Source organism: Protopterus annectens, chromosome 10.part0 (genome assembly GCF_019279795.1).
Source record: "Protopterus annectens isolate FY-2018-M chromosome 10.part0, PAN1.0, whole genome shotgun sequence".
NCBI classification, from domain to species: Eukaryota; Metazoa; Chordata; order Ceratodontiformes; family Protopteridae; genus Protopterus; species Protopterus annectens.
Window position 1 is genome coordinate 11,958,178 of NC_056744.1, and position 14,814 is coordinate 11,972,991.

The following is a 14,814-nucleotide window of genomic DNA, read 5'->3' on the forward strand; positions in this document are numbered from 1 at the left end:
GTAGATTCTTAAGGAGAACAACCATACAGATTATATTATATTATATTCATGAAATCAAACAAAGTAATCTAAGAACTAAGAGAACATGGGAATGGAGAAAGGAGATTTTACCAACATGACTGACTGCAACTAGGGGTATAGAATTTATGTGAGAAAGTTAGCAAAGGAACCAAAGTACTGGGAGCAAATAACTAGATAAGAAAAGTTAACAAGAATGGGATGAAGCCAAGCACAAGTTTTGACTGCAGGTTAAAGGCTGCCTTCCCTAACTGGGACAGGGGAGTGCTAAGTGAAAGAGCAGCTCTGGTACAGGTTCTACTTGTGTATGGAGCAGACGCTGCTGTTAAAAACAGATAATTAATAGGGCATAAAAATAGTGCATGATAATTACAAGAATCAAACAGAAGAGGTTATAAAAGATTGAGAAGAGAACGGAAAGAATTTACAAGGGGCAATGAGAGGCCATCTCTATGTCTCCAAAGTATGCAACAACATGCAGAAGGTTTAGGAACTTTGCTTTGTGTCTGCGTAGATATTTGTGTTACCCCAAGCAGAGAATTCTTCCTTGTGTAGATAGCAAATACTGGAGGAATGATGGGAAAAGAGCGAAATAAATGGGAACATACAACAAACTGGCACATTTTAAAAATTCCCCACAGACCACATTGTCAGAAATGTAAGGGATCAAGTAGTTGTAACTAAGGAAATGTTTTTTGATCAGGAATATAAGATCTCCATTTCCCAGACATAGCAAGGCCATAAAACTGTTGCCTATAGACTCCCAAAAAAGCAATTACAATACTAAATACTGTGATGGAGATAAAAGAACTAGAGATTAGATATTATGGAAAGGGAAGGAGCAAATTACATAGAAATAAATGGAATTTGCTTAGGATGAGGAGGAGTAAGGTTTAAGGGAAGGCAAAAGTTGAGTAACTTTTGCAATATTGGTGTGAATGATCAGTTTTAAAAAGAAACCATGAAATAATGAAAAAACTTTACTACGGCTTGTATTTCTATTCAGTATTCATGTCTATGTCATTGTTTAAAATGTGAAGATCTAATCAAGGTTTTTAAAAAATCTGTAAAAGAGAAAACAATCACAACTCCCAACACTATCTACTGTTCCAAGGTTTAGTGGCATCTGTGTTGGTCTACAAGGTGAACGCTGGTTAAAAAAATAAAAAATAAAAGATAAACCCTTTTGGAGGTTCACTGGACTAAAACACAATTCCTGCAATATTTTCAACTTTGGCTAGGTTTCCTAAATGTTAGATGACTTTTCCAGAAAATGTCATTTACCTACACAATATCACCATTTCAACTAACAATTATCAAGTGAGTTGGTAAATTTCTTTCCAGCAATTTGTACATAATAAAGGATATTGTGGTAAGCTGTTCTTCCGCATTACATATTAACTTAAAAATGTAATCAAAAGCAAGTCAATGCCAAATTGTAAATACAAAATGAAGTGATTGTCAGTGAAGACATTTCATCAAGAGATAGCTGATATAACAAATAACAACTGATGAAGACCAGTTTGCCCAGAGCTTTACAGTACAGCAATTAGAAAAATGTAATAAACCAGTAAATATCTATTATAAGAGTGCTGATAGTACAATGCAATGAAAGATGAAATTATGTAAACCAGGATTCTGAGAGAATTAAAAATGTATGAGATCCCTGACTTGAAAAAAAAACGACAGAATAAGTGCAAATCCTATCAGATGACAGTGTCCCAACAGTAACCTTTTTGGATTACATGGACTTCCAGTCCTTGGGTCCTCATGTTCAAACAGTTAAAACTTGGATCAGAAGTTGAGTAAAAGGACTTTAAAAGCAAAAGGACATGGGGAACCCATTACCAAACCAACAGTACTTGCAAAAAGTGATTCCAAAGGCAGTTGGGCTGGAGTGACATGATCTGCCTCCCACAAACCAATGTTGGTTCTTATCCTTAAGTATGTTTACCTCTATGAGGTATCTTCATTGTAACCTTTTTCCAGTCATGCCATTTTTACAGTACTTGCTGTAGATGCAGGAGCTAGAGGAAGGACCAATATACCACTACAGAGAGACAGAAGACCCAAGGACAGGTGCACTCTTGGGTTTGTACTCTCCCACAATTCTCAAACACATGGGGGGGGGGAGTACAGTGGGATTGAAAAAGTAAAAATAATGCAATATTATGTTGCTTCACTCAAGCCAGGGAAGAAAACACCACTGACAAAAAATACCTACTCTTAGTACTGGAAGAGAGTAAATGAAGACATGAATACATTTTTGCCCTCCCTTAATACTTCTTAGAAGAGGAGCAAACTGAACACACTTTAAGGCTGTAAACAAAGAGAAAAGTGCATTGTCTAAAATCAGTAACACTTTTTGCTTAGATCGGATGTACTAGCTTATGACCATTTCTGATAGCTAGTTAAACACCAGTTTATTTAATATGCCAACCTACATAATTTGCACACAATTTAAAAACAAACCAACTCCTATGTACGCGGCATACTACATTTTCCACTGTCACTCTCAATGCAAATGCACTTACATGGCACATGTAATATGACAAATGTAACTTTTTTTTTTTTTTTTTGCTAGCCTACTCATGATGGAAGCCTCCTAAAAATTATACATGACACCCTGAGTAGCAAAACAGTGATAAACATGACCATTCCAAACTGTACCTCCCAACAGTAAATAGAACTAGTGGATGGTTGCATCTTTATTAGTCCTTTTTATAATGAACACATATGTTTCTAAATAACCACTGATGCCCACTTTTTTACCTGCCTGGGGAATACAATACATTCTTACATCAAATACCCACAAAAATACCACTGCAACTGCAGTATGCTCTTCTGATAACATACTGATCCAGGACTTTCCTCAGGTGAACTACTTCAAAGTTTTTCCTATCTGAGTGCCATTAGCAGTCACAGTACTACAGCAAATTGGGGAACACAGCTTTTTACAGGAGCCCACTGAGAGGCATGAGATAGAAATCCAAGAGTCTGGAGTTACCAGTATACTCATATGCTACTTACATTACCACTATACCCCTGACACCCTGCCTACTGGAACAGCATGAAGTTCTGTACTTTATAATAACCTGGATGTATGCATCTAATTGTAGCTGACACCTCCTTCTACCTTTGGTTCCCCAACTGCTCCCAGATGTCCCACGCCTTCTTAAAGGCTTCTGCAAATTTTCAAGCGGATCACTTCCCAGTCCTGACAGTATACATTACCTGCTCAATGAGTCGTATGATACTGACACTATCTTCCTGATGAAATGAAATCGAACAAGACAAACTGTTCAGCAGGGCAGACAGATTCAGAGGTGAGAGATCGTCTTCATCACAAGCCATGCTTGCGCTTGTGGCATAGCCAAATGTCTCCAACGAACACCGTAAAGGGTACAGAGGATTCAGTGAAATACTGCAAAACAGGCAAACATAACATTAACACAATTAACAGACAGACCAAGATTCAACATGCAAGTAAACTGGCAGGTATGCTTTACAATTCAAAAAGAGACAGTGTGTTCATTTTCCCCAAAATACACACAATGTTAGCAAAAGAGTGAACTCTACCATCATCTGAATATTGAGAAAGCAAAGAACAGGATACAGAAACATTTATTTCAGCTATCAATGAAGTATCACAAAAACAAATTTCAGCACTGGAAATGGATTGTGCAAAGGAACAATTTTATAGGTAGGGTGGTACAAAGACAGTTTTCAGCTACCAGCCATTCCAAAGGGCAGCACAGTACTATAACAGTTGTATCTGGCAACTTTTTCAATAAGCTTGAAAACAAAACTTAGAGTACAATAGGCAAGTTTTTGCATCAGTTATCATGAACACGACTTACTAAGTAACTCAGTATTTACAGTTTAAGTATCTTTTCTAGTGTATGAAAAACTCAACTGTATAAACAGAAAAGTAATAATATGTAGGCAGACTGATTTTGGTATGATAATATTTGTGGTATAGAATAAGGATTTAACTAAGCAAATTAAGAAATATAAGGAAATTATATCAATGCCACCAACTGTTAAAACATTAACATGAATAACAAATGGGGAGAGCATTGTAAGTCCATTTAACTTACTGGAAAAAAACAGTATCTAATTCACAAATTTAAGCAATTAACAAAAAAAAATGTAGTTGAGAGGCACTACAGCTATAACTATGATTACTGGCTTATAATCAGCCAGTATCTCTAAAACAGCAGCACTTTCCTAACCTCCTTTAGGTATGCAAATAACCTGGATGTACAATAGTCATCACAAACACAAAGGAGATAGTTCTACTGCAGCCTAAGAAAGTTTCAACAGCAACAGTAACAGTTTTGCAACATGTGGTCCACATTCGAAATGGCCTAGTTCACTTCTATTCTCTAAAGAGATATAAACAAAAGTAAAATGTAACTAAGTACACCAACAAATGCTACAGATGAGCACCAAGCCAAACTTTCTGAGAGGATATAATATTTGTGTATTTAGTCACAGCCTACATACACCAACATTCTTTCACATGAATTCCTATTGGACTGGCACCGCAGTGATGATATTATAAACAACACAAGTGGGAAATGAGTGTTGGGTGTAGCTTTGTTAACATCAAAATGGCAGGTTAAAGAAAAACTCCCACATTTTATCCCTTCCAAACTTGCCATCTTACATAAAGCCTAAAGGAAACCAAGGGATAACAGGGGCAATTGGTTACAAGGTAAAGTAGCAACTTTGAATCAAATCTGTGGGCTGTTCAGCAAGGTGGTGGAGGAAGCACAAGGCATTTGAGTAGGACTGGGCCTAAAGCAGGAAGTAGTATGGCAAGTAAAGAAAAACACTGATATAAAACAATGGTCAAAAATCAGTACATGTGGATCTACAACAATCAATGACAGACATATAACAGTAAAGGGAAGCTACATGAGTATAACATTTGCTGGAGAAGTAATCTAAAACTAAAAGAAATCTCAATTTCTTTGCATTATTGTTGAACAATCTCCATCAACGAACAGTTACAGGCTCAGACTGGGAGCAGATAAACATCACTGTGACAATTTCAATTACGTGAATTTGTTCTTGGGATTACACACATCTGCATTTAACAAGCTGCATTCTTGAAATGACAATTATAAAACTAATTTACCTAAAATGTACCTTAATAGCTAACTACATGCCAGGACCTCAAAGTTTAAACTATAGCTTAGAAACATACTTCTCAACCTGGAAACATCAAAAATCTGGACAAGGCCCAAGAAAAACAGGTACAAATCTGTATGCTGTTTAACACAAAATTCATAAAATTCGCATACATAATTATGTCACCCCGCCCACTCCAATGGAATTGTGGGATACCAACTTTCAAACACAAACTGAAGAACAGACAACCAAAATATGGCACCAGAGTCCCCTGCAGCCATTCCAATGTCCCATTACCTGGCTATTTTTCATAATTTACCATAAACACTAATGTGTGCATACTGCTTTACTTCTACAATGATTATTTGGATTTTATTTTTACACTTTACAGCACAATGCACAAACACTAATAGGCATCTGCTAAACAAAGCAATACTGTCTCACAATGAAAAATAGACTTGGCATTAAAACTTCTCTGCCCTTAAAACTCACATTCATTAAAATAGCATTGAAACCCACACCACATCCAAAGAAAATGCATCTGGCCAGTGGTGGATAAAGATTACCTTTGGTCTGTTTTCAAATCATTGGCCCCTTGCACACAAAACAAGAAACATACATGTGTTCTTTGCTACACCTTCCTGACTTTATTAAATTATATTCCTTGCACCCATGTTAGAGTGCATTTTAAATTTATTGTTTGAACATTTTTCCAGTAGGCAAAGAAACAAAATGGATGAACCCAATAATGACAACACTGTCTAATTCAAACAATTTTTTTTTTGGGGGGGGGGGACAAAATACCAGGGACACATTTTAAACATTGCTTGTATAATTTTAGAAAGTTGCTAGAATAAAATGTCTTACCACCATACATTTCACTGGCAAGTCTTGAACCAGGACCCTATGCCTACAGTCAGAGCAACATACCGCTATGCCAAATCAGCAGTTTGTTTCCTGAAAGATAGGAAGACCATTACGACTATCATTTAGTGAATTCAGTTCTCACTTCTCACCATAGTTCTCAACCTCTTAGCACAAAAAAACCTGGACAAAGCCAATAATGGGGGAATACAGGCCCAAAATAGGGACAATTTTCAAATACTGATCTTATAAACTTAGAAAATTGCTAGAATAAAAGATTTTGTTACCATTTATTTTCTGGAGAATATGACGTCTGAAATTCAAATGCCTGTCATTATTTAGTGAATTCAACCTTCAGTGATTTGTCACAGAAATCCTGAAAACCACAGATTTTATGAGGAACAGATAAAAAAATATGGCAGAAATTCACAAGTGATGGTGGCTAGGGACATTAAGGCTCTTTTTACCCTATACCCAAGATACAGGGTTTGAGCCTGAGTATCTGTAGCCACCAGGTGTATTTCAATGGGGGCATTTTTACACACACACACACACACACACACACACACACACACACACACACACACACACACACACACACACACACTCCATACCGTCAGCCACGATATCCAAAACGTCCTACCAGTTCATCATTCTTAAATACAACAATATATCCGCTGCCATGAATCAAAACTCCAGATCTGACAATAACTGTTCCTGCTCACAGCATTTGAACAGCCCTTGAGTGCCCAGCCAGAAATGCGTGCATGTCAGTTCTAGAGCTCAATTCCAATAGTAGCACCAATGGCGCTGACGTCATCTCGCACATGATGATGTCAGCTGGAACAAAGCGAAAACTTAAAGTGGAAAAAATGGAAATGAAGGGGTGCCACTTTGGAATTGTGGCACCCCATTATTTGAACCCCAAAACTCGGTAAAAACCGAGTAATTCAGGACGGTTGGGAGGTATGCTTAGAAAGAGATAACCAACTAAGCCTTTCAGCAAATGGATTTAGATTAACTTCCATTCTTTACTGGGGTTTTAGTCTCTGGTCTTGCTTCCTGAGCACACGTATTAGGCCAGCATTTGGGATGCAATTTTTTCAAGTTTTTCCTATCCGAGTGCCATTAGCAGTCACAGTACTACAGCAAATTAGGGAACACAGATTCTTACAGGAGCCCACTGAGAGGCATGAGATAGAGAACCAAGAGTCTGGAGTTAACAGTATTCCTTTACTGGTTCCCATGGAGACCATTGTGCCAAACATTACATCATACAAACCTGAGACAATGCAAAAAAAAATCTGTGCTTCCTATCTGTTTGAGGATGAACATAGTGGGGAAACAAAGTACCAGGGAATTACTCCTACTTATACTTAAAAGTATCCACTGGTGACCAATAACCATCATGGACAAAACAGGAAATAATTCTTATGCAGCTTAGGAAAGCTTCTCACACTAAGGGACTTAAATATGCAATTATTCCACCAGTTCAATTATCATCTCCCCCACTATAATTAAACAAATGCTCTTTGACACCATCTTGTGTAAATTTTACCTCTTTCTAGATATAGAAAAACTCCAGCTAAACTACTTTGATAGAGTTTTACAGCTTTCAAAAGATGACTAAGAACACAGAAAACAATAAAAAAAAAATCTTACATCTTAAAACAGAAGATTCAACTGGTTCTGATCCCTGTGTGCCCCTAGTATGTCTACTACATCAGTATGGCATAGACTATAAACTAAAGAGAATGTGGGCAGATATATAGCAGGGAGTGGATCATGAAAAACTATTACTATGCTAAGTACCTAACTTACATGGCCCTTGACACTGCATCCATCTTACAAAAGTATGCCCCATGTTGCATCACGAATATTGTCACTGATCAAATTTTAAAGTAAGCTGAAGATGCAGCTATTTTATTTATTGACACTTTGCTAACCAAGTTAGTCCCACTAGGGTGTGTGTGTGTGTGTGTGTGTGTGTGTGTGTGTATATATATATATATATATATATATATATTTACACACACACACACACACACACACACACACACACAAGCTTGAAGTTCCAAACCTTCGAATTGCAAGTAGTCAAGACCATAAGATCAAAGTTTTGAAACTTTGAACGTTTTGAAAGGAGATCATCGTATAGCGCGGAAGAGGAAATTTACTGTTTTCCTCACTGTAGTGCGATCTTGGAGTTGGTATATTTATTTAGCAGGGGGTGTGCCTGCAAAAACGTACAAAAACATTTTTTTTTTAAATTACAATTTTGAAGTTTCAAAAGAGCGATCATATGGTCTCAGTCATTTGCAGTTCAAAGCTTTGAAACTTCGAGCTTGTGAAGTAGAGCCATACATACATACACACACACACAGATTAGACATATAAGTATATGTATAGATATATACGTACAGATGTATTGTAAAATGTAAGATAAAAATGTGTCAATACTGTACAAAATATGTTTAAAGAAAGCAACTCCTACTCATTTTGATATGTGCTGTGGCATCTTCTACAGTCACCTGAACTACCACCAACTCAAGCAGATGGGGCCTTAGTTTAACATCTTATCTGAAGGACAATCTATTGATCTTGAAGAGTGAGAAGTCTAACAGTAAGTGACACAGGCAGATAACCACCTGAACAACATAGGTTTGGAAATATCTTGGCCATGCCTATAAGGAGCAAAGGAAACAAAGAGCTGGTTATCTTTCCTCACTTTTTTATTTTGTGTAATTAAAACCTTAGTTGTCTATCAATATCAAGGCCATACAAATCAGAAGTCACCTTGGCATAAAGATGGGATTAGTTATTAACATTACTCTTTGTGGAAAACTATAGATAAAGTTTGACATGAGAGAGCATGAAGGAAATATTCTCTCAAGTGAAGCGACAGCTGCATAGCTGCTATGAACAATGCTGTCCAAAAATGTATGTGACATTTGCTTTTGCTACTGGTTCAAATGTGGAACTAGTAACCTTTGCCAGAATAAAATGAAGGTCCCATGGGGAAAAAGAACCTTTAAAATGAGGTCTCAGAAGGAAGATGATTTGGAAGCCTTTTGGGAAGCAAAGAAGAAATAGTAAAATTTGTCATGTCATGGCCAGCAAGTGAACCTTTAGTGTGGAAAAACTGGAGCCTTTATCAATAATCTCCAATAGGAATTGAAGAACTGCAGGAGTAGGAGCTGTAAAGACATCTATTCCATCACCCATGGCCCAATTAGAGAATTTTAACTATTTTCCCCATACAGATGTTTTGAAGCAGAAGGGTTCTATGCTGATGACCTGGTCTGCCCTGGATGCTCAAAATGAATTCCTGGCCAGTAATTGAATTGGAGAAACTATGCTGCCAGCAAGAAGAATTTAATGTCTGGGTGTGTCTGACCAGAAGTGATACAGGAGACCATGATGAAGTTTCTAGGAGAGTGTTCCTTAAGAGATGAGGCCAGATGATGAAAAACCAGACTTGGGGTCAAAAAGGGACCAAGAAATTAACTTTGGCCTTGTACAAAGTTGCATTTTGCAGAAATTTTATTTATTTTATATTTGTTGACCGGGATAGTCCGACTGGATACATGTCCGTCTTCAGCAGAGGCCCGGGGGAGAAAAGCTCCAGACATAACATACAAAAAAATATTTTATATATATATATATATATATATATATATATATATATATATAAATATGCTAACAACAATTAATTCAGTACAGTATTTCATTCACTAAGTAAACATTCATCACAAAGAGTGTCACATATTAATACAAGCTGGAAAGTTATTGTTAAATTATTACAAGCTGGTAGGTTATTGGCAAACAGATACGATGAACAAGATAGAAACAGAAAGTTGAGCAAGAAGCCCTCTAGTAGCACATGGTTGTAGGATGGAGGTAGTCTGGACTGGCACAAGAACATAGCAAACGTGTTTTAAAGTATTGTGTTAGACTTTTTTGAACTGGGTTAGTGGGAGTTTTGAAGTAAGATCACTAGGCAGTGAATTCCAAGTTTTGCCCACAGAGTTGGCAGAGTGTCCCCAGCTAAGTTGTCAGTATTGAATGTTCACACTAACAGTCTGTCCGCTGAGCGTAGTGGCCTGAGGTTAAGGTATGGGGCGATAAGGTTTTTCAGTGCGGGTGCATTTTCAGGTTGGTAGAGAACCTTATATGCAACTATTAGTTGCTTGACTTGGAGAAGACTAGGCACTTCAAGCCACCCTACAGAATTTAGGTTAAGGTAGTGGTGTGTTCTGTAGGCTGCACCAGCGGTGAATCTAGCAATATGATTATAGCAACATGAAAGTTTGTTAAAGTTAGTTTTACTCAGGTTTGTGAATAAAGGGGAGGGATAAAGGAGGGTGGAAAGTGGTTGTGTTCGGGCTATAACAGTTCTAGCTAAGGGAGTTAGAAAAGGTTTAATCTTGTATAGTGAGTCAAGTTTTTTTATTAACTGTTTTGACGGTTTGATTAATAGGCAAGTCAAACTTAAGGTTATTATCAACAATTATACCTAAGAGTTTAGTTGAGGGATCAGGGGAAATAATGGTGCCATTGTTAGATTTTATAGTAACGGTGGGTGAGGAGGACCTACTAGTGGGAGAGAAAAGTAGCAGTTTCATTTTATTAGGATTTAGTATTAGCCAACGGTTAAGGAGCCAGTTTTCTACTGTATTAAACGTATCTTGGGATAGAACTTGCAGGTCCGTGGAGGAGGTGTCCGAGGATATTAAAGTGGAATCGTCCACATATTATATACAGGTTGCATTTGGGATGACCTTATACAGGTCATTAATAAAGACAGAAAATGGAAGGGGTCCTAATATGTATCCCTATGGGACTCCAAGACTGATAGGTAGGAGGGTAGATAGTTTAACTTGCCACAAGACAGACAAATATGACTGGAACCAACCAATTGCCTGGTTATCTAGGGCAATGGTTTTCAGTGTGTGAATGAGGAGTTGGTGGTTAACCATACTGAAAGTCTTGGGAAGATCAAGAAAGAGAGCTGAAGATATTTTATTATTGTTTCTATTTTGGTTTATGACGTTGGCAAAGGAGAGGAGGGCCGAGATAGCACTGTGGTGTGGTCTAAAGCCATGCTGAGAGTTAGCCAAGAGATTGTTCTGGATAAGAAAGTTCATGACTTGTTTGTGGATACATTTCTCCATCATTTTAGCAAGGGGTGACAAAATAGCCATGGGTCTGTTATTTGATAGTTCAATGGAGCTGCCTCCTTTATGGAGTGGAATAATGTGGGATATCTTCCAGATGGAGGGGATGGAAACCTCAGATATGGTCCTATTGATCAGGATGGAGATGGGATATGCTATGACATCTGCAGCTTTTTGTAGATACTCTGTAGGGAGGAGATCCGCAGACAGGGTGGGTTGGCTTTGATTTCTTAAGTAGCGTTCGGATAGAGGATGTGGAAACTGGTCAAAAGTTAAAGGAGAGTTGGGAACTGGGTTTCTGTGAAGAAGCTATTAAAGCTATTGGCAACTTCCTCAGATGGTTTTTGATTAATAGCTGAGGGGGTTGGAGTGGTGGATCATCCATTGTGAAGGAGTTTATTTATACTTACCCAGAACTTTTGAAGTTGACTTTGGTATTTCTGTTGTAGATGACAGTAATAGTTTTTCTTGACTAGCATAATGGATTTTTTGTGTTATTCCTGAGCTGTCTATATCTAAGTTGATCTATGGGGGCTTTTGTGGCATGCCCAGTTGTCCAGGCCTTATTTCTAAGTAACATTATTTGTCTGGCTTCTTTTGAGAGCCATGGAGCAACTTTGTTCTGGTTTTAATAGAACATGCTGGTGCATGGGTGTTAAGGACAGCTAGGAATTTGGCATTAAAGTATGTTACAGCTTTATCGAGTGGTAAATGCTTAAGGATTGACCAATTGCATAATTTGAGATAGTTTTGGAAATTAGTGGGGATGAAATTCTTACTGTTCCTTATTGTTTCATATGTGGGTTGGTTAGGTATGTCAGCCTTGTGTCTGATTATATAGGTAAGGGAGTGAGCATTAATATCATCTGGCAGGGTGCCAGCCTTGTATATTTGGGGATGACTGTTAATGAGTACCCAATCTAGGGTACTTTCTTTCTTGTTGGCTTTACTGATCCTAGTGGGTGAGGATATGACTTGTGTAAATCTGTATAGGTTTATATGCAGAGTAGGGGGTTCAGAGGAACAGGAATTCCAATCTATGATGAAATCCCCAAGAACAATGGTTTCTTGGGGGGGTAGTAACTTGACAGCCAATATAGAATATCTTCTAAGGTACTTGCATTATTTCCTGGGGGTATGTAAACACAGACAATATTTATATATTTGTCTTTGTTAATATGAAGCTTAGTTAAGAGAATTTCAGCATTACCACCTCAGGTTGTTGCGGGGCCACATTGGTCATCTGTAGTTGGTTTTATATAGGACAGCTACCTCGCCTCCTTTCCTAGTGGTACGATCAAGAACAAAACTGGAAAGCAGAACCAAGCTGGATAAAAACGGCACGGACTGTTTTATTCAAGGTAAGCAAATGCCCAGCCTTCATCAGACAAAAGTCACTCCACACAGCTCTATTTTTATATAAAAAAGTAATTCACATTCATTAATCGTTAATAAACCAGTCACTGTCATGAATCAATTTAAAATGGTTACACCTATAATCATCATATTATAAAAACTTCCTTTCTTAATCTTTTTAGTCGGTGTAAAACAAATATTTACTCAAGAAACACCTATTCATACAATAAACCAAATATAAAGTGTATATAATACAACAAAGTTACAAGCTACATTAAAAAACCACACAGTAGCATAAAAAACTGAATGCTTAAGTATAGTAAAATAATTAAATACATTATTCAAAGAAAAGCTGTCTCACATTAAAGTTGCTATAAAATGCTATACAAATTGCCAAATAGCATTTACCTAAGAAGAGCTTTAAGTTTAAGCACACACTTTATGGATGCAAATTCATTTAACCCTGGGGGAGATGAGCACATGTTCTAATTTGCCAAAATAACTCTTGCTCTTCCAGATACAACTGCCAGGGTCCTCCTCTTATATCATTTCTAACCTGGTACAGCACACAAAATGCAAAACAATGATCAGGGAAATCTAAAATGTGCCTAGCAAGTGCATTTGTGAGGTCCTTCCTACCTCTGGCATACAGGTGTTCATAAATTCTTTTCTTTATTTTTCTCTCTGTTTTGCCTATATAGAAGGAAGGACATTTCTCACATAAAGCTACATATATAACTCCCTGTGTATCACAGTTGTAATTACCCTTGATAAAATAATTTTTCCTGTTAATGTACACTTTCTTTTCAATGTGAATAAATTTACATTGTGGGCACATACCACATTTTCGCATACCCTTTATTTTATCTTTTGGTTTATCTACGACCATTTCAACAAGGTTTTTGAGGTTAATACCGCTTCGATATGTGTATTTTGGATATATACCCAAAACCTTAACTAGAGCTCTATCTTCTAGTATGATGCTCCAATTCTTAGCCACTACTTCCCTTATAAATTTAAAGTCCACACTATATGTGAACAAAAAGTTAATTCTAGGGTGAACAGAGGAATCCGTATTCATGATGTCATTATTAGTTCTACCCATCAAACCTCCACCCAACAAAGGCATAAAATGCCCAGTGGTCCTTTTGCCCTGAACTTCCTGCAACGTCCCCACAATAAGACTGTCAGGATACCCTCTACTCAGAAACATTTTACTGATATTGTCACATTCCTCAATGAAATCAGTATCATCTGAGATCATTCTGGCAGCCCTGACAAATTGCCCCTTCACTACACTCCTTTTTTGATGGAAGGGGTGACAACTAGAAAAATGGAGGTAACTATTTGAATGGGTTGGCTTTCTGTAAATTAAAGACTTAAATTTATTATTAGTTTTGTCCTTACAGATTTTAACATCCAAAAATTTCATTTCATCAACTCCTATGGAATACGTAAATTCTAGAAAGTCAGTCATTCCAGAAATATTGTCAATAAACTCAGGGATAAGATTTTGCGGGCCCTTCCAGATAAAACACATGTCATCTTGGTATCTAGTATACCAAGTGACATGTTGTTGGTACAGTTCACTATTGAACAGCCAGTTAAGTTCCCAAAATGCCATAACGCTATTAGCAAAACTACACCCACAGGGTGACCCCATGGCAATTCCTATATTTTGGAGAAAAAAATGGTCTTTAAAAACCAGAAAGTTGTTTGATAACACTACGTCTAGTAGAGTTTCCACTAGGTACATCTGTATATTGGTGGCTTTTTTAGCTAACATGAAATTTCTTGTACAGTCAATACCTAATTGGTGAGGTATAACTGTATAAAGATCTTTAACATCTACAACCAGAAAGATCACATCCGAATGGTATTCGATTTTATTAAAATTCTCCAAAAAATCCCAGGAATCTTTACAGATCTGAGGTTCCCCCTGGATGTATGGTTTAAGGATACCATCAATATACTTGGCACAAGCATAAGTAATAGAACCCCGTCCGTCCACTATGGGCCTTAAAGAGGGATCAATTAGATTTTTGTGAATTTTGGGTGTGCCAAAAATGGTAGGAACCTTTGGTGCTGGCATGGACAAATAGTGAAAGGTGTTACAATCAATACTACCCTCTAGAAAGAGATCATCCAACACTCCCCTGATTTTCTTATAGGCTACATGTACTTCATTAAGACTGGATCTCAAATATGTATCAGATTGTAAATGGATGAGCATTTTGTTTTCATACACATATTCATCCAT

General features: G+C 37.3%; 1 protein-coding gene across 2 annotated transcripts in view; it reads right to left on the bottom strand.

Annotated features, from left to right (window-relative positions):
* The window catches only part of TMEM94 (transmembrane protein 94), a 2,655,014-nt gene that overhangs the window by 538,923 nt on the left and 2,101,277 nt on the right, over window positions 1-14,814 (bottom strand). For both annotated transcript variants that reach the window (XM_044084945.1, XM_044084944.1), the window contains one exon: window positions 3,253-3,442. In XM_044084945.1, coding sequence (XP_043940880.1) covers window positions 3,253-3,442 — 190 coding nt within the window. The remainder of the gene's footprint in view (window positions 1-3,252; window positions 3,443-14,814) is intronic.